The following is a 26990-nucleotide window of genomic DNA, read 5'->3' on the forward strand; positions in this document are numbered from 1 at the left end:
CTAACAATACTTCTGATATTCTTACCTTGGAGAGAGGGGCCCACAGAGCGCAGCACAGCAATTAGTAAAGATGTTGCCGTAACTGTAGGGATTATAGTTTTCTTTACCTCTTTTATTTGACCATGATCCTTTAATCTAAAGAGATATGAACAATACGCATCACATGTAATACAATACAGAAAATGGCTGTGAGAAATTAAGGTTGCAATATGCTACTTGCAGAAGAGACCACAGAAAACCCATAATGACACTTTCCAAACAACTTAAGAGTTTTGGGCTATTATGAAGGCTGGACCCTACGAGCACATGCTTGACCTCCACAGATGCAGACAACCCACAATCTGAAGGGATCAATATACTCAAAGCAGGAATTTCAGCATCTAAACATAATGGTCTAAGTTCAATTTTATAAATATTATAGCATGTTTTACAGAAGAGGCTCAATTGCAACATACTATTAAAGCCAGCAATAGAGCACTTTTCCATACTCCTGGGCAAGTTTTCAAGCTGCATAGCATCACACAACATTATCTTCCCTAAAGTTCACAAATGGCTCTAAAATATCGTAAAGCAAATGCAGCCATTGCTATCTTTTACTGCATATTACATTTTCCCTCAGCTAGTTTGCTCTTCTGTTTGTGAGATACTTAAGAGCCTGAGTAAAATGTCTTGCTGTATTCAATTGGGAATTTATGTTTTAAATTAAACTACTGAACAGTTTACTTGATATTCAGACATGTTCCACTGCTGCAGCACCCTATCTATCTTATAACAATCCAAAAGAGACATTTATTTGAGGGAAGTGGGTGGAAGCACTCTAAGTCCATTTAGAGAGACAATCTTCGCATAAACCATGGAATAACCAAGTATCTCATCTGTTTTATTAACAAGGCAGATTTCTTTTAAGTCAGGCTACTTGCCCTGATACTTGATGCTGAGGCACAATTCATTTTGACCCTGCTTGGGAAGTGTTTTTCTGGTTGATTGATATTTAGTGTAAGATTTATAATTTTAACTGTGACCTTAAACAAAAATAAAACATATCTGACAATACTGAAGATGCTACTTTTATATCTGCCAGATACCTGTGAAAAAAGTACAATAGGAAATTACAATAAAATAACTTGAAGCTTGCAGTGGTTTGTCAGATCATTTATTAAATTTCCAAAAGCTTTCTATACCATTAGTTGCCTAGCTAATTTTATTTTCTCCATTCATTTTGCATTTCTCCTTTTGGTTAGGGAAGGACACATGAGGACTCCACACACAGTTAAGCATAATTCCACATGAAAACAAAGGAATCCTATACGCAAAATAGACAACTGTAGAAATGAGAAAGTTGACCTTTAAATTAATGATATACTCCTTGCCAGAGGTTTTCAACTTCAGAACAGCAAAAAAGTTTCAGAGGTAAGGTAAGATAAAATAAAGGATAAAATTTTTGTTTAGAGAATGCAATACACTTCAAGTTTTACAGTAAGCAATTTTTGAGTCAAAGAATATTTATCATTCCCAATGAAAAGGAGATATTGAAAAATATTTATTAATTTCCTACTGTATAAAATACACTTGTTTGTTTGTCTCCTCTCTCCTGTATTTTCCTATTTCAAGATAGAGATCCTATATGTATAAACCATAATGGACATACTAGGTACATAATGAGCACATCTTCAAGCCACAACAAATATAGTCAAAAACATTTCATCTGCTCTTTTGAATCAAGTATGACCATATTACTTTCCTTCTTTCCTACTGAGGTATTCACAAAATTATGCAGACAGGTCTGACTTGAGAAAAACCTCCTAATTACTATTTAGAAATGTGTATGTCAAAATATACTACAAACTTACATCTTCATTTGTTGTTTGATTGGAGCTGATCAAATACGTATGAAAACCTGAGAGGCCAACAATGGACCATACTGAGAAAAAACACACCACAGCTTCCAGCACAGTAATTGAAAGTCAAGGAAATATATGGAAATGGGAAAAAAAAAATCCAGTAACAAGTAGTTAAAATCACAAAATTCAGAGTAGTCCACAAGTCCTTTGCGATCTCTGGGGTACTTCAAAGGGGTCAGCAAAAATAAACTCAAAAGGAGACCTATTGTCAGTAGGCTTTATTGTACAGACCACTGAACAGGATCTACGCCAGCAAATATTTAAGGTTTTGTAGATTGAAAAAGGCTAAAAACTACTGGTGAGTTCTGATCTTACTTGCTGAAATTTAAATTTTCATATTTATCTTGTAAAAGTCATCACACTTGCATTCAGACAGGTCTATTGATAAGTAAAAGTAAGTAACAGTTCTGATGGGGTGAGGGGAAGACAAAACACAAGAGAGGTAACCCAAGGCTAGCTGAATACCAAAAACTGAACAGAGATGTTTTTTACAAATATTTACTCCACAATGTGAGTAAGCTGGATCTCAGTCTTATGTTCTAAATGCCAGACTCTGCTTTCTTATGTTAATGAAGTTAAGATGTTGACAGGCATTCCAACACTAGCATAAAGTCCACTAGTCCAAATAAAACCCACGTGCTCTCTCAAGTCCCTCTAATAACTGGATATATTCTACTTTACAACTGTGGGGTACCTGATCGGCCCAGACTTGGCAAATCACCTGGAAAAGAACTGCTGTTAAGCCTGTAAGTGTAATAGTTGGGGTGGGGTTGAATATTCAAAATTCAGCAGCGTTTGCCCAAAACTTATCTTAAAGAAGAAGACTATGAACTCCCAACTCACAGTGTGGCTATTAGAATACTCTCTGAGGAATTACAAGTAGATTTTTAATGCAGGCATCAGCCCGAATTGAGCAAATCACAAAAAATGGCAGAAAACTTCTATCCCCACACAAGTGAGAGCAGCAGCAGAACAAACTTCATTTGGTACAGCCACAAGCAACTCTGCCGGCATCTGCCTAGCTCAGACACAGCACCACCCCTGCCCAACGCTGCCAGGAGCGTGTGTCCAGCCAGCAGGCCGTCGGTATGAGGTGCAGTGCATAGGGCTGCACACCCGAGATACAGGGCTGGGAGCTCACGGGGTGCTCTCACGTGTGACTCACAGGGAACAGCACAGGGACACGTCCAGCAGGAGCACCCTCACCTCCAGGGGAGCAGCAAAGCTGTGCACATGCACGGGTTGGTATACTAGGAAAATCAGTCAGCACTCAACATTGCATACTCACTATAGTTTACATAATTCCTTTAACTCTAAAGGAGTCATCGTCTCAGAAATAAGACAATAAAGTTGCTTCTAAACTTTTGTATAACTGAACATAAAGAGGAACTTTCCAAACTTTCTATAGAAGGCTTCCTTCAATAGCTGTTATTTATTTACATGAAATAGCCATGGACTAAGAATATATCTGCTTTGAGAATGCTATTTTCTACAACACTTCAATAATTTGGGGGTTGTTTTTTTGGGGGGATAACACAAATCAACAGAACAAAAGGCTCTGGTTCCTAGAAAAATACATAAAATTTATCACTAGGAGAAAAATTATGAGAAAAGAATAGGATAAAAATAATCTGTATATTAACCATATCAACCTTTAGTGAAGGCAGTTTCCAAGACAACATCAACTCAAAATTTTCCAGAACAAGGAAAAAAAAACACAACCACCCTTATCACTGAACCTATCAAAAGAAGAGAAATAGGACACACAGACACACAGCCTGGAAATGGCATGGATGGACATAAATTTTTGCAATAAAAAATCCTAATATTAGTTAAAAGTGAAGAGTTTTGTGTTGCAGGGCTGCTCACCCCTAATGAATTGGGAGATACATGAAGTGTCTGTATAATTTTCCCTAGAATCCATTTCAATCAGAGTGGTTTAAAGCCAGAAAAGAGCCATTTGCACTCTGAGAAAATCTGCTCCAAAAGCAGCAGGATGACCAAAGTGCTCTGCTGAGCAGCAGGTTCACTACTCTCTGTCTCTCATTTCCTCCTCAGGCTGTGTGAAGTCAAAGCAACACAATAGACAGGAACTCTGATTCTGACTCTCTGCCACAGCCACAGCTAAAGCACCGAATACAAGGGATAATAGATAAGAAGTTGACTGTTGGCAGAGGGTTCCAAAACGTGTCAAAGAAGGAAACAGCCCAAAACATCACGCACAATACAAACTGGGCTTTGAGAGAGTAGAAATAGTAAGGAAGGCTGCAGATGAGCAGTGTTGGGTACAATCTATACACCAGGAGGAAGATCATCAGGTTAGAAAAGAAGAACCTTAGAGGGAAAAGGGCTCCCTGCAACACATCACTAACGATGTTCCTCACCACAACTACACTCAAGAGGGTACTGAAAAGTGAGTTTCTCCCTCCACATGGTAATTCCTATGGAAAAAAACAAAAGGGAACTCCTTTCAGTTCAAGAACTCTATCAGTTCCCCACAGGAAGGGACATTTTTCAGTTCCCAGCACCATGATCCAAAAAGAACTTGAGAACAGCAGAGGTAGTTTATGTCAAATTAACAAGAATCCACTAATTCAACCTGAGTCCATTAACTAAAAAACAAACACACAAAAAAAGTATAACCTTCATCAACGAAGTATAACCTTCTAGCCTACTATGGTATAGTATCTTACTAGCATAATATAGTATGATTTTCCCTTAGTATCTCACACAGGGTTGTTAGCAAAGACTGAAATGGCAATGTTCTCTGTGCCTGAATTGACTGTCTCCAAAGCAGCATTCCCAATACTATTTGGACAATTTAATTTTTTACTGTTATTAACTGTAACCAAGCTTTTAAATTATCCAATGTATCACTATCAAGCCAGGTATTTCTGTAAGATGTGCTACTGAGCCCTTTACAGCAGCACATCTCTGAACACAAATTACGAATTATCAGGCCATTGTTTCTGTACAAAAATCCTCAAATGCATAAGCAATTACCTTTTGATTTAAGGACAACTGAAAGCTATTCTCAGTTTGAAAATAGTTTGAATTATCTTTTGTAAGAATTGACTGTAATTGTTTTAATTGGAAGCTATTGTGCTATTTAGAACCCTTTGTTTGTGCTTTTTAAAATTATTTGTGCAAAAAAATCTGAACATGGCTTTTTTAAAAAGGAAGTTTACAGCTCAGTGATTCTACCTAATGAATACAAGCACACCAAAAAATGTATCTGCAGAATTTGACACTTGGGAAAATTACCTGGGAAGAGGTCTCAATGCACAACTATGAATGACAGTTTTTTCTCCCTACCTGTGTGTGGAAAGGCAAACTGTGTGAGGCACAATGGACAAATGGGAAAGAATTCTTTTTATAGCGTCTTTGTGAGAGGTGAAAACTGTTTATTCAGACAGGAACCATCCACAACATATACATAAGGAATGGGAAGCTTACTGTCTGTACAGAAACTAACCAGTAGTTTCATCAGCTTCCCATTTTCTCATTACTTTAGCTGCTTTCTGACTCCATTCTCACTCACTAGAAAATATACAGAGCACTCCCATGAAGTGATAAAAAGTGCATGGAGCATTTACAGAATAGAACCACAGAATGGTTTGGGTTGGAAGGGACCTTAAAGGTAATATAGTTCCAACCCTCTGCCATGGGCAGGAACACCTTCCACTAGACCAGATGCTCAGAGCACCATCCAGCCTGGCCATGAACATTTCCAGAGATGGGGCATCGACCAAAACTCTGGGTAGCCTGTTCACATGTCTCACCACCCTCATTGTAGAAACTTTGTTATGGCAAATCTATACCTGCTCTCTTTCAGCTTAAAACGTTGTTCTGTCACTACAGGCCCTGTTAAGAAGTCTCTCTGTTTTTCTTATGAGTCCTCTTCATATACTGACAGACCACAATGAGAGCCTTGTCTTTTCCCGGCTGAACAACAGTAGTAGTCCCTGTGCAGGCAAGTTACATACTGATATGTAACTTAACACAAGTTGTTATTTGAAAATGACTTCTCTAAAAACATAAGAATAGTTTCAGAAATCTAATTCTTCACAGAAAGCATGTTGTTTCTGTTGTTCCAAAATCTACTTTTTCCCTCCTGAAAAGAATCAGCCATTTTGGATGCCTTCGGCTGTAAAAGCAGAACAATTCTTGAACACTTGTAGTGAAACCACAGCACACGTATAGTGCAAAATGTATTTATGAATTCCATCACAAAATGTGAAGCATTTTTCATGGACATGGAAAATACAGATCTTTGTCAAGAGTACTGCTTTGCAAAACATGAAGAATAAAAACCACTCCAGGCTGTAGCCTCTTTCCTACCTCCAACATGTGGCCAGAAATCCTATTGTGCAGGAAGTGATGAAGTCGTTAACTGATAAAGCCTAAAAGCACGCATTCAATAATAGCAAGAAAACAAGCAAAACCACATCTCAGATGCTATTTGCTAACATAATCTACAATATATTTCACTGAAAGGATATCTTGCAGGACTGTCCTTCAGAGCATTGAGAAACCCTGTTTGTTGAGAACCTGTAGAAATAGAACCCAAAATTACCAGTCAAGTAAGAAACTGGACTACAGGCTGTTTTCACTATAGTTAAAACAACTTATATTTGAAAATAACCAAATAATCATAGAATAGATTTACTAACGTGAATCTGAGAATATGTTGCTCAGCAACAACAGCATCAAAAAAGCCCTTGGGTAAGTTATCAGGTTTAGCATCTGCAGGGTATTTTCTCAGTCATACCAAATTGATGCACACATACTTTCCCATGAACAAGATTTCTGATTACCCCAGTTCTTTTCAGACCTAATATGGAAACAAAAAATCACAACCTCCTGTTTCATTCTGAAATACTATCTTTCAAAGTAACTTTTTGGCTTGGAAAATTTATTCTATAAACTCAAATTCTCAATTTTCCATCCTTTGTTTTGGAAGCAAAGCTTTCTTGATTGTAATTCTGCTTCTACTGCACCTACATAGAAGATGTTTCTAACAGGTAACTGTTGCCTCTGGGCAAATAAAAGACAATCTAGTAGTGGAAAATGGCCCAAAAGAAGCATGAGCCCATCAACTAGAAATGCAGAAGCATGCAGAGTACAAAAGCACTTGGGTTCCATAAACACGAGATATTAATCAAAAAGGGTGAGTTGACAATTTGCTGATTGCAACAAGTGAATTTGTTGTAGAAACTGACTTAATGTGACGTAGCTATAGGCACACAGTTTGAACTTCACTGTATACCATAAATGATTTAAATGCATCCGGCTGGAAGTTTTCCCCACAGTAAAAATTTTCCACTTAGCTAAATTCATCTGAAGATCTGTATGGAGAGAAGAATCTTGTCTTGATCAGAATAAATATTATTCTCTAGACCTATCCGGCCAATTTTACTGCTTATCGTTAAAAGTGAAGTTACTTACCTTGTATTTCTAAGCCTTTTCAAACTCTTAAAATTGGTTCTTAGTCTCAAGGTACAAGACTAATGGAACTTCCCCTGCCTTCTTACTATTTTTTGGATCCTTAATGGCAATGGCAGCAGATAGGTGTGATTTCTATACTCTACTGCTTGTCACACCCTTCCAAGCAGTTCCCAAAACATCACAAGAGGAAGGTTGAAATATTGATGCCTCAAACAGAGATGAGTAACAGTGGAGACAGAAACTACTACTGGAAATGTGTTCAGCTTGGTGAGACAGAAGACAATCTTGCAAGACAATATCTTCAGTAACTGATTTACAAATTAGTTTTATTATCTTCAATAATGTTATGTACACATATTCTGAAACCAGGAAAGAACAAATTTCCAATGTATGCCTCAGAAGGCCACAGAAAACAAAAAGATGTATCTTATACCTCATCACCACTTAGGCCCACCAAAATTTATAAAATGCCAGCTTGCAAGATGTATTATAAAAAAATACAAATTTTAAAAATTTGTCTAAATCAAGAGGCATTATAATAAAATAATTTTACCAGGACTTATGTATGACTTTGAAATATTATAAGAAGGTCATAGTGTAAGGTCTAAAAACCAAGACTTTCTTCAGCCACACTAACAAAAAGCAGTCTATGCCAAGCGCAAAGGTTCAGATTAAGTAACTGAGAATCCTGCTTAACAGTTAGAATCAGTTAAAGAACTGCAGAGCTAAAAAACAGAACACAAATTGTTGAGTGGTAACTGTTAGAAAGGTAGATGAGAAGACTTCTACAGGTATGGTAGGCACAGAGAGAGTGGAGTGATAAGAAAACTTTATTTGTAAAGAACTCTCTTTTGGACACTGTCAAGACTATAGCAAACAAATTTGAAAGCTGGGTTTGAAGCTCCAGTGTATCAATTAAACATCAAGAAACTAATCACATTTCATATCTGCTCCCACTGCCTTTGAGGACTGACCAATCTTTAGAGCTTAAGGATGTTTTTCCCTATCTCATTCTAGGTAAATGAACCTCCATGACAAGAATATTTTGCAGCTGACAGGCAATTCAGCATTTAACATTTACTATATGTAATCTGTAACACCTACACAACACTTAAATGCTTCTCAACCACACACAGGCACAATTCATTACACTCTTTGTCTACTTAAGAGTTAGGTATGGACACTGTAAATTTGAAATCCACTAGATAAATCTACTTGACATACAGAACATGAAATACTGACATTATATTGATAATTGATATACTGAAAACTAAAGAGAAAAGCACTGAAGTCCTTGTGAAATGAAGGTAGGTTAGTGTCAAAAATATCTTTAAAATAGTTGTCAGACTAGGAATGTTTTCAACCACTGAACTCTAGCAAAGATTGCAGAAAAACCCATGTGTCTGTCTTCTTAAATGTAAAAGGTGGGTATGTATATACTCATGTATGCCCAGATAAATAACAAGCACTTAAATACTAATGGCAAGTGTTCTTTTTCCAATAATTTTCCTCTTTTAAACAGTATGTACATCTTATCTCTGCTTTTTCCAACTGCTATTAGAAATGCTGTAGCTGGTAGTGAGAACAAGTTGCTCATTCAGACGCCCTCAAAATTAGGGACTGCAGCTCTAAGCTATGAGCTAGATTCCGAGCTATAGGAGAGCTTCTCAGTGCTTGCATCATAGTTTTGTGAAGAACAAATAAGAGCAGGAATTCTGCTCTTTAAAATAATTTTCCCTGCATGTTGTAAACAATTTAGAAAATTGAGCACAATCTGACATATTTTTTCCAGTAAAACATTCTCTGAATATTACCATTATCAAGTTAGCTTTATAAATGTTTTATACTGAAATTATTATTTCTATCAGGTTTCTGTTGTAATAAAAATACAAAAAAATAAACAGATCACATTTCCCAAATGGTTAAAGAAGCACTCTTTATGGTAATATCCTATATAATTAGTGAAAAAACCCCACTCTTCTAGTGATAGTGGGTCAAAAAAACCCAACATACTGCAGGTCTTTAAAGACAAGTCATGTAACCTGTCACCATAAATGTCACCATCATCATCATATAGGAGTCAGCAAAATTAGTTAGGGGTATAGAAAGAAAAGACAGTACCCAAAAGAGTTTTGACCTCAAACACAATCCAGAATACAAATAAAAATCAGTCTCAAGCTCATGAATATTTCTGATTCACTCCATTATGAATTGGTTATTCTCAGAATGTCTACACAAATGAAAATAACGCGTTAGAAATAGGGTTGAGAATGGTGTAAAACTAAACAGCAAACTACAAAAAGTATAGCTCCAGTCTATTTTCTAGCAATTTACCTCTTTGTCTGGATGGCAAGTGACCCATGCTTACAGTTAAAAAAGCACACGAAGTTCTTTAGGGAAATGATACTACCTGTATACTTCAACATACAGTGTATGTGATGCTTTTTCACTAAATCATCCATAAAAGGATAAAAAAAAATTTGAAAAATTAAGACTGCATTAAGATAAAGCCAGTGCAAGGCCAACGGCTACTATGACCAGGGCCTATTATAGACCAGAATGGGACTCACTGGGGATCGTGAAGCTCCAGAAAAAGGCAAATAAACAAATAAATAAATAAATAAACCCTGAATGATCAAAATATTAACTTAAAAAACTCAAGCAAATGGCTACATACGTAATCTGATTTCACCAGCATACTTACGAAGGATGACGTGGGTGATAACGAATGCAAATATAAAGACTGTCAGAAAGGACAGAGATAAAATAAACATATAAAAAAATCTGTAGTTTCTTTTCCCCACACAGTTGCCTACCCAGGGACAGTGGTGATCAAACCGTTCTGAAATGAGAGGCAGAAGAAAAAAAAATGGAAAACAATTAATAAAATGCTGTTTATTTGAAAAAATGCTCTCTGAATACTATATTAAAATGCATGATTTAACTGGAATTTGCAAAGTAGCCACAGAGAAGTTCTTATTTAGAAAGGAACAAAATGTAGAAAAGAAAAGAAGGAGTACTTTAATGAAACCTTATAGTTTTTACAGAAATCAAAGCATGGCTGAGGTGAGTTCCTGTTAAACTAACAGCCTTACTGTGACAAAGTGTGCAGTCAGACCAGCAAGCATGTATTTATCCATTGTCACAAGGAGCATTAGCAACTCAGTTGTATATGATTTTTTCAAAACAAGGTTGTTTCTTTTTCTTCAGTGCATCTTCTACTCAAAATTGGAATTTCTGAGGTTCTTTCCTTTACATCTGTCATGATCACACCTCCGACTTATGCCTACTATCATATCATCCATCCATTACAGAGCATGAAATATTTACACCTTCCCACTTCCTTTTATTGCTTCGCTCGAGATATTCTTCATTCTAGACCACCTATTTTTCCACTTGGAGTTGACACTGTCATACAAGATCATTAAAAATGATTCACAGCAAACATTTTTCAAATGTTAAAATTTAAACACATGGTATAAAAACTGGTTGATGTAACCTGCATCCTCTGTTACCCTTTGCACGATAGGCTCCGTCTCCTTTTTACTAAGAGAAACTGTTTCCCTTTGTCTCTGCGAGAGAACTTGTTCGTGAGATAGGAAAAGGCCAGGGTGGATCAGAAACAAGTGTCCCCAACATGGGGGAAATGCCTCAGTGCTGGAAAGCAGCAGAGGGAATGGTTTACTCTGCTTCTCCTCAGGCAGCCTGGATCCACCCTCCATGTCCCAGTATTCTGGGTAATGGAAACAGAGCTATTGCCAGGAAACAAACTTGCATTTCCTAACTTTACTTTGGAGGGATTACACTGACAGAATTTTAAGGGTTTTTTTCATCAAATCCAAGATCATAAGACAGATGCATTCATGCTGACTCTTTCTTTCACTCTCTGATCCTTGTCCAAATCCTGGTTTGTTTTCTGTGACTTTTATGCCTCCACTGACGTACTATCAAACTATTTGTAATTCCACAGGAAAAGCGAGCTATAAATCCGAAGTCCTTTAAGCCCTGTGTTAAAAAGGCACATCTGACCAAGTGCACCAGCTTGTTTTAGTTATGGATTTATGTTAAAGACCTACATTTGAGGTTTTTCTTGAAGGATGTATTTAGTATTATCTTCATTAAAAAAAGTCAAAACAACATGCACAACGGATTTCTGAGTTCACCAGACTTTCAGGGTTTTTTAAAAATAATTTTGCATGACAGCTGTTTGGACCACATGTTTCTGCCATAAATCTGTTTCAAATTTCAACAGGGCTATTCAAGGTGAAGTTACTAAACTTTCTTAGGATAAGGCTTCAGAATACTTTGACTGAGTGAGTACTGCTAAGAATACCAAGAACTAAACACTCTGGGTAGGTGATACTACCTTTTCTCAGTGCACTACAGTTGTTTTCCCAAAATAAATTGACATTGCATTTTAAAAGTGCTTGTCTTTAAATCCATGCTTCTGAATAAGCCCTCATATCCTGATAAACACTCTACATCATTTAAATTCATTCATATATACAACACATAAGCAAACAACACCACAAAGAAACACAGCTACAGAGCCATTTTAATGAGCAGAATCCTAGGGTACTTTTGTACCCTACTGCTAAAAAAATACATTACATGTCTTGGAAGATTAATTCCATATATACACATTCATTCTCTTCTATGCTGACACAGTAAGAAATGAATTATATTGATATAAAGCTCAGTTTCTAGTCATGAAGCAACATTTAGATCTATGCAGACATCTATTTGATGGATTTGGATAAATGCAGACAAAACCACACACATACACACAACTTCTCTATCTATAAACACACATTCCTGTATGTACCCACACTACTTACTGAAGACTGACTTGGTGTTTTTAACCTACTTGTTGGTCCACTTCAATTTCCATCTTCAAACTTTCCTGGTGAACTGAAAGGCTCTGCTTTCTCAAAAAATACCTTACTAATCATTGTGAAGCTAAGTAACTACCTAAGATGTTTATAAAGGAGAAATGGACCAGAAAGGCCAGATATTAAAAACACTACTACAGCATTAAATTGGAATCAACTCCAAAGAAAAAAGAGACATACTAAAAGGTTTACATGAATCTTATGATAAATAAATTTTTCTCATTTTCTCATTTTTCTCAGTCATAAAGTAGAAAGGCATGTGACATGGGCCACAAAACAGTATATGAAAAAGTGAGACATTATTCTACTCAGCAGAACACAAATACGTAAATGCAATTTAGAGACAACAGCCTTACAGCTTGTGAGCTGCTCTGCTTAGTTATTAATGCAGGAGAAAACTGCCAACCTGGGCAGAATGAAGAGACAAATGCTAAGCAGAAACTTCAAATGCTGTGAAGAAATATAAAACCTATCAAATGTGGGGCTGTTTCTTCTTCCTTAGAAAAAGACAACTTAAGTATTAATGAAGAAGTAACACAGTGTCTTAAGGTTCACCTCCAGCATTCCAGATGCCTGGCAACTGAACCAATGATTTTGTAAAGGAAGCTCTGACATCTCTACTTGACTTGGACAATGTTGGCAGCAAAATTAAGATTTAACTTCACCAATAAATGAAAAACTACTGATGCTGAGAAAAACTGGAATTCTAACCCTCATGAACTTAAAATGCAGAGCAAATAGAAATGCAATTTCTTGTTATGAAGAACAGACTATTTAGTGGTGACGACTGCAGTTCTGGATAGTTAACATACTACTGTATTCAAACATTTGTGACAAGGTTAATGTAAAAATATTTGAGGCAAACGCAGAGAATTAAAACATGGGTAATACAAACTCTTGTTTATAAAAGTGTATTAGAACTCGTTATGAGGGAAGAAGAAAGCTGAAGCACCCTATGGATAGAACATTGTGATTTATCATCCTCCTACACTCAAGTTTAAGCAAAACCAGCAAGATATTTGCCTTCTTGATTTTACAGCTGTACCTTGTATCTACCTAATTAAGAACTACTGCTAGAACAGATGGCCCAGTTTCTACCCTTTCAGCAGTCCTGTGAATAGCCTTTTGCCTGTGTGCTCATGGCTCTCCATTCTTAGGCCAAGCCTGGTATTCATTTTACCCTCCAGGGAGTAGGTTGATAGAGCCAGATTAACTTAAAACTGATGGCTTTCTTTTGCCTATCTCCTCAGATCACCTCATCAGGCAAACACCAAAGCTGGCCCACGTGAAGCAGTGAGAACACTCTGTCAGAGAAGGGATGAAATAACACTTTCAGAAGCAGCTAAGTGTTAATTCAGCCTAGCTGTGACACCAACCTTACTACAGGTTAGCAGTTATCACAATGCCAGGAGAAATCCAGTTTTGATTAATTTTTCAGGATCTGAGAACAAAACCTGAAGCAAATAAAAAAAGACTGAAAAAATGTGTGAAGAGTTCATAATGTAAAGCATCAATGAAAAGAAGAGATGAGTAAATGGAGACTAAAAATGCTGCTGTAGAAGTCACAGAAAACCAGACAGGTAAAAAACCTCAAGAACTGTCAGTAAACATGTAACAAAGACTTTTTCTTTACTCTTTCCCAAGTGATCAGCACCTTTGAATTTAGATAATAACTTCTGAGGACAAGCCAGCACCCCCAAAGGATGAGGCTCCACAAGATAATTGAGCCAGTCTAAAAGCTCAGTAGCAGTGAAAGAGGTGGTCACATGTTGCCTTTCCTGCCACTTCATCCCACTTCCTTCTTTCACTGTGTAAGCTGATGATGAATCAGGTCAGTTCCCTGAACTGGCAGGAAAAAAACCCCCAGGAATTATTTTGTTCATTGATCAGTGGGAAAAACTGACTTACCAATGGTTGTGTGTTACCAAAGGCACAAAGAAGAGAATCACGGAAATAGGGAAACAAAAAAAAAGAAGAAGATGACATTCAAATCCCTTTGAAAGCAGCAAGCTGTCAGCATGACTCAGTGGTCTCATTAACACTCACCTAACTAGTCTCATTAACACTCACCTTATAACCTATGCTAACTGGATAACAGAAGAACACATTACTTCATATTTTAGACATTCCTCATTTTTTACCTTCCCTGAAACATTTAAAACTTGCTTAAGAAACATTAACTGTTGGATATCTCAGATAAAAACAAACCTAAGGACATTTCCCATTTTACTAGGCATTGGTCTTATAGATGGAGTGTTTCCCTCAGAAGCCACACCAAGGCATGTTCTTTGCTGCTCAGAACCAAAGAGTCAAATCTCTACTTTTCCACAGCACAGCATGTAGGCTCCTAAATCCTTAAATGTTCTGCTTCCATTTTCCAATCACTACACTCCAGGAAACCATGCACAAAATGACCCAAATGCTTTCCTTCCTTTTTCAAAACATTTAATGAAAGCCTTATAATTTACAAGGAACACAAAAGCATTTTTAAATGGAACATTTGTAGGCCAGCTTGGCCCTTCAGTTTGCAGTACTTATGAACTGTTTCTTTTATTCTTTGCTCAACTAGATCACTGCACACCAGCATACATTTTCTAAAGCTTAATGCGAAGGCAGGACTCAAAGACAAGAAGTCGACAGGTGCAAAAATATCTAGGTCACATTACTAGGAGATTCCAGTGAGCACAAGTTAGAATTCACTTGGTAATTTTTCCACCCTGTGCAAGCAAAGCATTGTAAGGCAAATGCACAAACTTATGGCATTCACTGAATGTTACCATCTTTATTTACAACATGCAAACATGTATCCCATGACTGGAAAGAGTCAAGAGCCCACTATTCACATCCTGCGTCATGCAAGAAGTCACATTATAGCTCAACCAACTGGGCCAGGATAACTCAAAATTACTTTTGATAGTAGCAGTAGTACAACACAGGACTACAATGTCCATTGTCAAGGACACACACTGAGTAATTATGCAGAGAGACTGACACATCTGCACATATTTATAATGATGACAATTAAAGCTTTTTGAAGGACTATGATGTCATGATGTGACCACATCTATTCAGGCTTCTTGACTTGACATTTTGCACAACAAACTGTACTTTCAGAATTTGATTGCTCTTGAAATGTTTAAGAAAACAAATGAGACTTTTAGAAGTCCATGTAAGAAATACATTTTATTACAAAGAGTATTTATTTTCTTCTAAGATACAGCAGTCCAATCCCAACTGCTGAAAGTGATGCACACATGCATGAAAGCAAATATAACCATTGCCTTAAGTCCCTTACAGTCAGTTCAAAAAATCTGATAATTTAACATAACAAAAAAATTTATATCCAATATTCATAGCATATTCATTAAAACTATCCTTAGCTCTGATGTTCAGTTTCACCGACTGAAACTGCCATTCCTAAGAAGATTATTTATTTAATCATATTAATAAAACCAGCCCCGCTGATGGGATTTGCCATCAACTGGCAACAGCAATCAAATACTTGGATCAATTTAACTTATACACCATTCACCTGTCTGACAGTCGTTCCCCTGACAATGCCTTTGCTGTCACTTTGTGGAATGAAATCTGAGTAGAAATTTATATGAAGAAAGCAGTGATTAACAAAAGACCAATTGCAAGTTACATTTATATGCATGCTGATGTTATTTTAGAACATCTGTTATGGACAATGCACAATGGAGCCTTTAAATCACACGTACTTTTGTACACTGATTCCAAATCAAAACACCCCATGAAAACCAAACAGAAAGAGTCTTCTGGCTTCATGTTTACATTTGGGAAATACCACAGGTTTACTCCAAATTACATTCTTGACACTAATCTCTACAAGGTGATGCAAACTGAAACAGCAATGTAACACTGGGAAAGATGGGCCTCTATTACTGAATTAAGTTATTAATGTGCATGGGTATCTACAACAAAAAGTCAATCAGAAAAACAAACACAAGGGCTACTTAACATGTATTTCACTTTCATGACTATTTAAACTGTTCCAGACAGCTAAGATATTTGGGTGAGGTTTTAAGAAAATAAGTTGCAATGTCAACTTTTTGCATGTTAATCAACTTCAATAGTTGCTGACCACTGCTATTCACAAAAAGAAAATAAACATGCTTAATTTTCAAAATAAAAATAGCAATTGATTTATTAGGAAAACATCCAGCCATTGCCTTAGGATAGCTCATAGTAATTAAACTGTATTGTCACATAGATCACTTCATTGCACCCTCATATAGCAAATGTTGACTAATTAACAAACTCGTTTGACTGCAGGAACATTAATGGCTACGTTTTCAAAGGCAGCAGCAGCAGTTTAGAATGGCTGCTCTTTGAGAGGTACAAAGAGGGCACAGTGAAGGAATTCACTGCTTAACAGTATCTCTTTACATACCCACTCGAGTACATGTACTCTGGCATATCCAGACGAGCACCTGACATACACCCAACTGTGGAGGAAGAGATTTTTAAAACCCTAAATTTGTCCCTAGAGGAGGCATAGTATCCTTACCAAGTAACAGCATCCACAAAGTTTACGGATTAGTTTCTCTCTTTTCTACAGGAAAGCACACTTCCACTGCTGTCTTTTACCAGAATTTGAGTTTTATAACCATTTTGCAGATTGTTACTGCAACGTAAATGTGTGTTTCTCTTTTTAGGTTCCTAATTTTTCTTAGCTGGTGATTTCTCTCTTTTAATTTTTACTCTGACACCTTGAGGTTTACAACATCATTTGCACAGTCAGATGTTCTGATCATCTCTGCATTTTTTCATACTCAGACCAATGCATAAGCCACAACCTCTCTTAAATAACCTATAATACGATTTTCTTTTTTAAAGAGACTTTCTGACATATTTTGCAGTCCTTTGGCTTGAGATTTAGAAACCCTGACACACATGCCATGCTCCCTGAATTTCCAAAGTACATCTAATTATACAAATGGCACAATCTTAAATAATTTATCACTTCTGTAAGTGCTGGTGTGTACTCCATTTGGCAGTTTCTTGTTCTACCTTTTTGGGGCACCCAAACAGAAAGAGTCCAAGCCATTTCTCACCTATAAAAACTTGGAAAAATACATAGGAAAAGAAAAAGGAAAAAAACGGTCATAGCAGCCAACTTTGTGCTTTTAACTGTTCAGCAAAAGAGTCATTTCAAGACAACCAGAGCTAAGGTTTAAAAGGTTCAAAATGAAGTGAAAATTGTACTCTGTTCACTGCAGGAAATGTAAGGAAAGAAATAAGCAAAGGCCATGAAAAGGAATTGAAGGCAAGAAAGGAAATAATAAGGTAATGAAGAAAGAGTGCTACAGAATAGAATTAAAACCAAGCAAACCGAAGTCCTGACATGAAGTAAATACACATTGATTATAAAGGACTACAAAGTCCTGAGAAAATTACTCTCAGACACATTGTCTGCATTATAAAAGTCAGACTGTTACAATGTGACCTCTCAGCCTGCTTTTGAAGTAATTTGTGTTCTTCAGGCTGGAAGATGGTGGTATCTGAGTAATGACAAGGAAAAGCTTCTCCCCAGAAGACACTGGTAATTCTCACTCTGTCTTACATTGTCTGTGTTATATGTTATGTGTGCTTTAGGAATTATTTCCCCATATTGTCCAGATACAGCCACCTGCTTCTTGTTCAGCTTTCATTATAGAAATCAAATTAAACAAAACAAAAATTATTTATTAAAACCAAACAAAAAAAGGATATTACAACAGTTGATGTTGCAATGACCAAAAATAAACTAAAAAGAAGCCATTTGGTTACCTCAGAAGCAAGTCCAACCACTGCCTTCTTTCTAGCATTACACAGTGCAATCAAAACCTCTTGTCAAAACACAGCAGTAACTAGCTTGAGCTCAGAATTTATGTCTGGTTTGGTTACTTTTTTCCTGAAGTCTTTATCTCTTGTGTTCAGATGCATGTTATGTTTAATTCATTTGTAATTCTTAAGAAACATAATGGTACATAAAACCCTTGAAGGGCTAACTTCCAACTGACATTCACAGAGGCAGTAAAGAAAGCAAATCAGGAATACACCCAAGGTATGTGCTTCAGGGAACACTTACTCAACCAAACTTTTTAAGGTATTACATAAACAGAACAAACTACATTTGTATGAAAATACAGATTTTTCTGGATACTACCAGGAAAATACTGTAGAGCTAAAGGAGTTTGAAGTATTACCATGGCTAGAACTCAAATTAGCTCTTTGCTTCTTCTTTTTCTCATTTTAAGCTATTTGTTATTTTTATCTACAAATACCACACAGATGTTTATAAAACACAGTGATAAAACAAAAACCAAACAAGGTAACAAGTAACAGATATACTTACTAAACAACTAGACAGAAAAAAACCAGAGTAAGGTTTTTGCATGTACTTACATATTTAAAATGCTGCAATAGATTCCTTACAGAATAAAAAACATTAATAGAACACACAGAATGAAAGAACCTCTCTTTCACACTGCATTCATTAGCCAAGTATTGTAGGACACCTTTAGGTAAAAGCAGCATATTGTTTTTTCTTAGCAGTGAGTGCTGGTTTGAAGACAGACCCTATTCCTGTACCACGTAGTCTCTGTAGCTGGTTTGTAACTGCAGCAAAATCTTTTGAAACTATGTGGTAAAAAGGAATGCGTGGCCATACTTGTAGTGAGATGCTTAAATATCATATGTTATGTTTAAATAGCGTAAGTTACTTAAATATCCATATGCATATGAAGTAGGACTACTTGTGCACAGGTTTAGTTACTTCAAGAAGGAACTAACAAACAGTGGCACAAGAACACTCATTGCTATTAAAAGATTTATTCAGAAACTAAATAAAAGCATCATTATATAGACAATCCTAACTTAAGAGTGATGGCAAACTGCTTAACACACTCTGATTAAGTGTGCACTCAGACTGTTAGATTTCCACAGGTACATGAGCTATCCAATTTTCTTAACACCTATTTTCAACAGAAACTTAGTTGCAGGTACTTGTAGATTTCTCTTTTTGCATACAGTACACCTGAATATTTATATGACAAACACACGTATCTAATCAGCAAACAAAGCTACTATACAGTGTACTCCAAAAAAGTCAGTTTATTGTAATTCCCATTATAAACACTGAGGAGAAAAACCACAGTAAATCCATTTAATTACTTTCAAACAAGTAACTCCAAATTTAAAAATATGTAAGAGGAAATTACAACTATCTTAAGAGCAGAAAGGACATCTCAGTTATATAAGTCATTTGCTCAGACTCTTCTGATAAATATTCATAAAAATTCACATCTGTTATTTCATCAGACATGATCAGAAGACTGTGTAAGTTGTTTCCCTGCCATCACTAATTGTATGTTTCACAGAATAGGTTTTCCAGATGTGTATAAAAAGGACACAGATTACAGAATAACCTATAGAAAAATCCTTCATACCAGCATATTAAAAAACCAAAACATTTTTTTAAAATAAGCCTCAGGTTGTATGGGGGAAGTTGCTCTTATTTTTCCTCTCTTGGTAAAGACAACAGCCTTTCAACTTTTATTTATCACACTGGTCAACAACTGTATTTATATATTATCCAGTTTGCTGAGCAATATCACAACACTAATGTTTAGGTTACACATTTGCTAAAACATTTTTCTGAAAAATGTGCCAACTGCAATTCATAAGCATCCCTAGTTGCTCAATAAAAGCAAGCCCAAAAACTTTTGCAACACTTACAAAATTGTAGCACATCAAAAATTGAATTTCCTGAAGGAACCATCTACAGATACCAATCAATTCTATAGGGCCAAAAGGCTAATAAGCTTTTCACTGTGATGTAAGTGAAAAGTATCACTGTGATACTAAATGAGTATCATCTAAACACAAAACTCCAATTCTTCCAATGACTGCTTTATATTTAAAAATATCACTGTTGAATGCTGCAATTACATTTCTCGGCTGGAGACATCTTTCTACATTATTTTCTTGAATGCGTAAGATCCAGGCTCAACAGTGTGCTAATCAACTGCACTAAACTGCAAATGTGATCTAATTAACTGGAAACTACTCAGATTTGTTTGCTAGGGTTTCTTTGGTTTGCTTTTAAATCCAAGCATATCTTAATCACCTTGTCTGACCTCCATGGAAAACAGTAATGAAAAAGGACAAGATGTTGAGAGAGAAAAAAACCAACCCTACCATTATAAAATATGCTTAGGTCCTGACAACATCTACTTACTCTCAAAATAGCATGTCTGCCCAGTAATTTCTTATGAATTCTGACTTAAGTATTTCTAGTCATAAAACTGCTCAAAGGTAAGACTCACCTACAGTGTATATTTTGGTCACACAGCCCTAACCATGTGAACCATGCCTTACAGTTAGTTACTAATGAACTGGAGAAGCAGCTCCTTGCCCTCAATTTAGTTTGGTGAAGAAAACAATTCTGAGACTCCCATAAAGCTTGGAAAGGTCATTGTACTTTGTATGCAGCCCTATTCGAGTAAGGTGTGTTCTTTGCCATTAGGGCAGGTTAGGAACGATGTATGCATCAGAAAATAATTTCCCTTCTTAGATTAGCAACATCTGCTAGGCCAAGTCTCCTTTTCTGCCTCCTCTAAAATTCTTAACATTTAACAGATCTCGTAGGAAAGATGAACAGAGCAAGTTACCTCATGAGTAATCCTGTCGCTGTTTTTTTTCTCTCCTATGAAAAGTATTCATAACAATATATAAGCTACTAAACTGAACATATGCCATATATTTTTTTACTCACCTACGCAGTTATCACAAAGGCTGCAATGTGAGGCACGAGGTGGGCGGAAAATCTTGCAAGTAAAACAATATTTTAGTTTCACTGTCTGTCCATTGATGATCACTTCTTTTGTTCTGGGAGGGGGGCGATATCCTCCTGAACTGGAGCCATTTGCTATATCTAAACATGAAAATACAAGACATGAAATGTCTCACATGAGCTGTGATGTATGCACAGAATTCTCCTTGATGGCAATCTATAGGAAATTTCAAATTTATATTAACACATTTATAATAAACAATTTTTTCCTTTCTAATTCTCTTTGAGTAACAAGTAGCAAAGAGATATTTCATTGCAAATAGCATCCAAAGCCAATCAATTTGAATCAAGGAAACTATCCAAACCCAACTTTCAAATGCTGACAACGACCTTGATCCCAAAATTCTTACAGTTTCATACCCCCTAGTAGTTCTTAGATAATATATTATAGCCAACTGTAACTACTGGTGTAGGATAGCAAAACTTGGAGAAGTTACCTTTAGAATCTTCCTACATTTTTTCAGAATTCCTCTAGTAACAAAACGTCTCCCTAGAAGTGCTGCAGAAATTCTACAACCTAATACAGAATCTGCACATTTACTTAAACCCAGCAGCTCTGTCATCTGAGCCTGGTGTATGTTGAGATTTCTTGCATGCTGTGACATAATGGAGCACATTCACGAAAGTATTTTACAGCTTTTGCTGTTTAGAAGTTTGAATACCCAACTCTCACTGCTACTTCTACACATCTTTGTTTGTTGCATAAAACCAGTTTCCAACTACCTCGTTTGATACAAGTGGTAGAGTTTTGGGTTTCCAAGCCTTCTTTTATTTTATTTTAGGATATTACCAATAATTTTTCCAGCAACCAAAGGACTGATTAGGCTAAATCATTAAAGCTCGATTTTGTCCAAGCTGAGCTTTACCTGAAAGTTCAACATGTAAAAAGTGGTGCCTTTTTCTAGGTTTATCTGTTCTTGTGTAATCACAATCAAATCAAACCACAGAAGTGGAAAAAAAACCCTAAATTTATTACACCTGGATACCAGAACAGCTAAGACAATAGGGAAGTAAAATATTTTCTAATATATGAATGAAAATACATTTCAAAGTCACAGTCAAGTCACTTGAACAATTCAGTCTTAAGCTGTCCCCCTTTCATGTGGGGCTTGTTACTAAAAGATCTATGACTTGTATTTGAGCTCAAATTGTTAGAAATATCACCCACAGTTATGATTTCTGACACTTATACAGCCTACGAACTATGTATTTTCCAAGTGGGCAACAAGAAAGCCTCCCACCTAGCAAGGTATTCAAACTGGCAAGAGCACAGCTGTGCTAGCAAAGGTGCAATTATATAACGTACTGATTTGGCAGCAAATCCAACTTAAGGAGTTCTCTTCTGCGACATGCTCACCCATAAATATGATCCATAAATATGCATCAGTGAAAGTCTTTGTGTGACACCATTGTAAACTTGACCATTGAAACAATCAGACGTCAGAAAACTCTCATGGAGAAGAGGATGAAATGAAGGGAGCAATAGCTGAGACAGATGGAATCTGGGTATAAAGCTCCTAAACATCCATTATGAGAATGAAGGGGTGAATACTGAAGAAAGAGCAGCTTAAAAGCAGTCTCCTACAGCCTGATGAGGTATAGACATTCACTTGTGTTGGATCTAAACCAACTCCTGCAATGTGCTTGTGAGGCTTGGCCAGGTCCTATAATCTGCACATGGAAGCATGGATTACTGTGTGGTTCCCAGAACTATCAGTTACACTGACTTTGACCTCAAGGCCAATACTACTTGACAAATATTTTTGCTTAAATAAGTATCGCTTTACAAGCTACCAATGTATTTCACCATATAAGCTGAAAAGATGTTCTTTGGAAGGCACAGAACAACTGTGCTTATACTATTTAAATCTTTAGAGAGACATGGATGTTTCCTAAATCCAGAAGACAGGGAAGAATTTCTTATAATTCACATTACATTAAAAAAGCTTCTGGTGACGTTATAACCAACAGGCTTGTAATAGTCATAGTCCTTCTAGAAATCCTTGGGCATTACAAAACACACTGCTACATCCATTTCTGACCATATTTTGGTCAAGACAAACTGGGAACATAAATATAGGTTGTTAGCCCTAGTTATTTTTTTTATTGAATAAAGCATTTAACACATGCTGGCATGGCATATTAATTAATAAACTGAAGATTTAAATTTGATACTCAAATTTAGGTGCATAATTATAAAAAATACTAATAAAGCCTGAATTTCATCTAGGTGTAGCTTTCTATCCTGCTAGGAATACCGATGCATTGTATGTCCTAAAATAACAGTAATATTTCAGATTTTTTTATTTTACAAAATCTTATTATTCCTGAGTATGTACATGATCATTGAAAGAAAATTACTTAAACCAGTCAAGGGGAATTGTTTAGAAGAAAAATGTTCTTTTTCCTAGATAAACATTTATTTTATAAAATGCACATTAACTAAACCCAGTATTTCTCCTCCCTTTCAAGAAGTTCAGAAAGTGCACTGCAATTATTTTAAATGGGCTCTGGCAGAATCTCAAAGGCAACTTCTGTCTTCTCTGGTGGAGAAGTGAGACTACTGTCCAGCCCATTGTATTTACAACACTGGTCTTCTAAGAGGACTTCCTCCCAAACATTTGCAGGGAAGTTCACAGAGACAGCAAATCCTAGCTCTCCAAGGTGAATTAATCTCGAAATCCAAGGGTGAAAGCTGATGCAAATGAAATCAAAGTAAACAGTCTTTCTGACTTTCCATGGGCTGAGAATTCTACTCAAAATCCTAAATTACATAATCAAACCTGAATGTTCCAGTCTTTCTGTTTACTAACATCTTTTTCCTGGAAACAAGCTGTGAGCAAGGTCAAATGTGCTTGGATTTAATACGATTTATCTAACCTAAATGTGCTAAACATGTCTTGGTCTCACTGTGAATTTTCAGGCTGTTAATTCACCTTCAATTTGACTGCTCATACTTGGAATCTTACACAGTTAAGTCTTCCAATATAGAAGATCTCTTTGAGGCACAGCAAGATTAACCTTTACGGAATCACCTTCCTCAAATAAACTGTGTTTGACCACTATGACATTTTTCTCATAACGCAAGTTCTTTCACAAAAAGGCTAAAATTTAGCCACTAATGGGACTGCCACCCATCCTCTCTGTTCTGACACATTTTGTAACTTCTCTAGTAGGGTTAACTATTCATGCACTAGATGGGGCTCCAGCATTTTTATTACTGTATTACAAAACCCCCATATATGCAAATCCATGTCCTTGCAGGACCAAGAGACCTGAACCGCTCCAAGAAAGATACTCCAAGTATTTAATGGAGATACAGCACAGCCTAGCAACCTTCTAATGTGACAACAAACTCCACAAGATTTCTCAATTTATTTTGCTGCAAATAAGTAGGTGGTGCTGACGAAAGACAGAAGCTGCAAGTTTGTATACATATCACTAGGATTCTTCTGCTCAATCAAGAGTTGGGTTTTTTGGTCAGTATTCCTAAGAACCTAAGACAAACAGCCTCTAGAAGACAACCCTACATTGTCTCTATACAAGCCTCACAACCATATCATGCAAGGTTTGGTGACAACTTTCAAAGGACACAATTTCAATCTTCAAACAATATTATTTGAGAAGTCAGTAAATTGAAACAATTGCAATGTTTCCTGAGGACTAAATGAAAATGTCATGAAAAAAATCTTTATGTGTAACCTATAACACCTGAAAAACAATAGGAAAAAAAACCCCAACCAAAGCAAAACAAAGCCCTTCAACAAGGCAAACCTCTAAGAAATGTCTTCCTCTGTGTTTAACCACTTAAATTTAAGCTACATGCTTAACAAAACTGGGCTAGAAGACAAAAGAGTAATTTATTTCTTGGAGGGAAGAGAACTTTAATAAAATGCTCGTTTCAGGACAGTAATCTCAGGGACAAACAGTACTGGGAACCTGGCTTAGACTGAAGCCAGCAGCTAACAGCATTCTTCACATAGTTCTTCATCTGATAGCCAACAAGAGATATCAACTACATATTGCTCCTGACTTTAAAGACTTGCTGCCTTAGATTTTTCTGAAATCATGTATTATTTTCTTAAAGGTAGAGTTGCATGATCTTCTTGAAGGCCAAAACTTCATGTGAAAGGTATGCTCGTTCCCAGAAAGAAATGTAATCTTTAGTGTGGGAAAGCATAGACAGGAAGAGCTAAGACTTACCTGACACACAAATTTCATTTTATTTGTTTTAAGAATGTTGTTTAAAGAGTGCAGTATCAGGTACAACTATAAGCCTAGGAAGCTGGTATCCCACCTTTGGAAAGACTGCAAAACATGTGATAACCATAAACGGTATGGATTTGTTCAGGCCATTGCCAGTTCTAAGAAATGCCTGTGCTTTGGCACAGATTTAATTTTATAAGGCTATAATGAAATCAAATTGTGCATTTCAAAACAAATGAAAGACAAGGAATTGTGAAGGAGTGTCAAATGTGGCCTTAAGCATCAGCATAAATTAGACAGCCAAGACAAACGATTTGCAGAGATGGTGTGCTGGTGTAGCTCATATATTGAGTTCAGCGCTTTGAAAACACGAAAGCAAGCAAGCAGAAACTGCTGTGAACTAGCCTAAGCTGGTTGTACTGATTAAATAAGGAAGATACACATAACTTAAGACAGTTAGCCTGAAGAAAAATCCAAGTATTTTAAGGCTGGAAGGATAAATTACCATGACCATCTTTTAATTTATCTGCATCACATATGTGATGCAAACAAAATCGATACTGCGGAAGGACTGTTAAACTTGTATATGTCAACTGGACAAATGCTTTCCTGTCTATAAAACCCGCTCTCCTGGATTGGGTTATCCTTCTAAGCCTTCATCTTCAAAAGTTTACTTTTTCCCACTTGAAGTGACTTAACACTAACCTAACTACAAGAAACACATATCATAACTGCAAAAAGGCTACACAAAACAAGGCTGCTCCTAGTATTTACGTTTCCATAGAAAAAACAGCCTCTCTCAATATATTTTGTGTCATAGCAGAAGCCATGCTTATATGCACCATGAAAAGAATGCAATTACAGCTGGGGTACCCCTGGAAATAATGACTTTTCATTTTTAATGAAAGTTATAATTTAAGTAAAAATACTACATCAATAAGTTTAAAGAAAGAAAGCATTTAAAGAAAGAAAAAATTCTGCTGCATTTCAGTGAAATTATAGCACTTTTATAGCAAATAAAGTTACCTTCAGTGATTTTTCATTATATAAGCCTCATGCATCTAGTTGCCTTTGTTCTATTACACTATATGAAAACCCCAACGAACGAGAGTATTTTAAGACTTTTGCTCCTCCTCTGTCTAAGGCCAAATGCATGTATGTATGAAATATTCTTACAGGTCCTGTTTTCTAGACTTCTCTGTTTAGCTGCCTTCCTCTTAAGTTCCTACACACGTTGTGGAAAACCAGACAGTGAACTGAGCCCTCGTCACCACTGGGTATCACAGAACGTCACTTCTTCTGGTTCATGCAGCGACTCTTCTTCTAACATGTCCCAAAAAGTATTTCCCCTTTTTGTCAAGTCACAATGCTAACTTAATCTGTTTGGAAATAATATTCAAGTGTCCTCTTCCTGCACCATTCACTACTTAGACCCCTCTCCACTAGTATTTGATTTCCACTTGTATTCATACACTTTGTGGTTTTTCCCTAAAGTTGCTCAGACTATTTAAGATATATTAAAAAACCCCAAACCATCAAACCCAGTGATTGCAAATTTCTCCACCTCAGCATCAACTTCAGAGTTAAGCATATTCCTCATGAGCCCACAATCAGTCTCTGAAAGGTCCTACTTGAGCACTTACCATTTGCCACTAGAGTGTCTTTTTGAAAAGGTGCTTATTG

General features: G+C 36.4%; 1 protein-coding gene across 6 annotated transcripts in view; it reads right to left on the bottom strand.

Moving 5' to 3' along the window:
* The window catches only part of ZDHHC14 (zinc finger DHHC-type palmitoyltransferase 14), a 96319-nt gene that overhangs the window by 11859 nt on the left and 57470 nt on the right, over positions 1-26990 (bottom strand). For 5 of the 6 annotated variants that reach the window (XM_039568636.1, XM_010400287.4, XM_010400279.4 and 2 more), the window contains 5 exons: positions 21024-21182; positions 10054-10191; positions 6404-6452; positions 1851-1953; positions 26-135 (listed from right to left, as the gene is read on the bottom strand). In XM_039568636.1, the coding sequence (XP_039424570.1) occupies positions 26-135; positions 1851-1953; positions 6404-6452; positions 10054-10191; positions 21024-21182 (559 nt within the window). The remainder of the gene's footprint in view (positions 1-25; positions 136-1850; positions 1954-6403; positions 6453-10053; positions 10192-21023; positions 21183-26990) is intronic. The other variant, XM_010400292.4, reaches the window with a different exon arrangement.

The sequence above is a fragment of the Corvus cornix genome, chromosome 3, assembly GCF_000738735.6.
Source record: "Corvus cornix cornix isolate S_Up_H32 chromosome 3, ASM73873v5, whole genome shotgun sequence".
NCBI classification, from domain to species: Eukaryota; Metazoa; Chordata; class Aves; order Passeriformes; family Corvidae; genus Corvus; species Corvus cornix.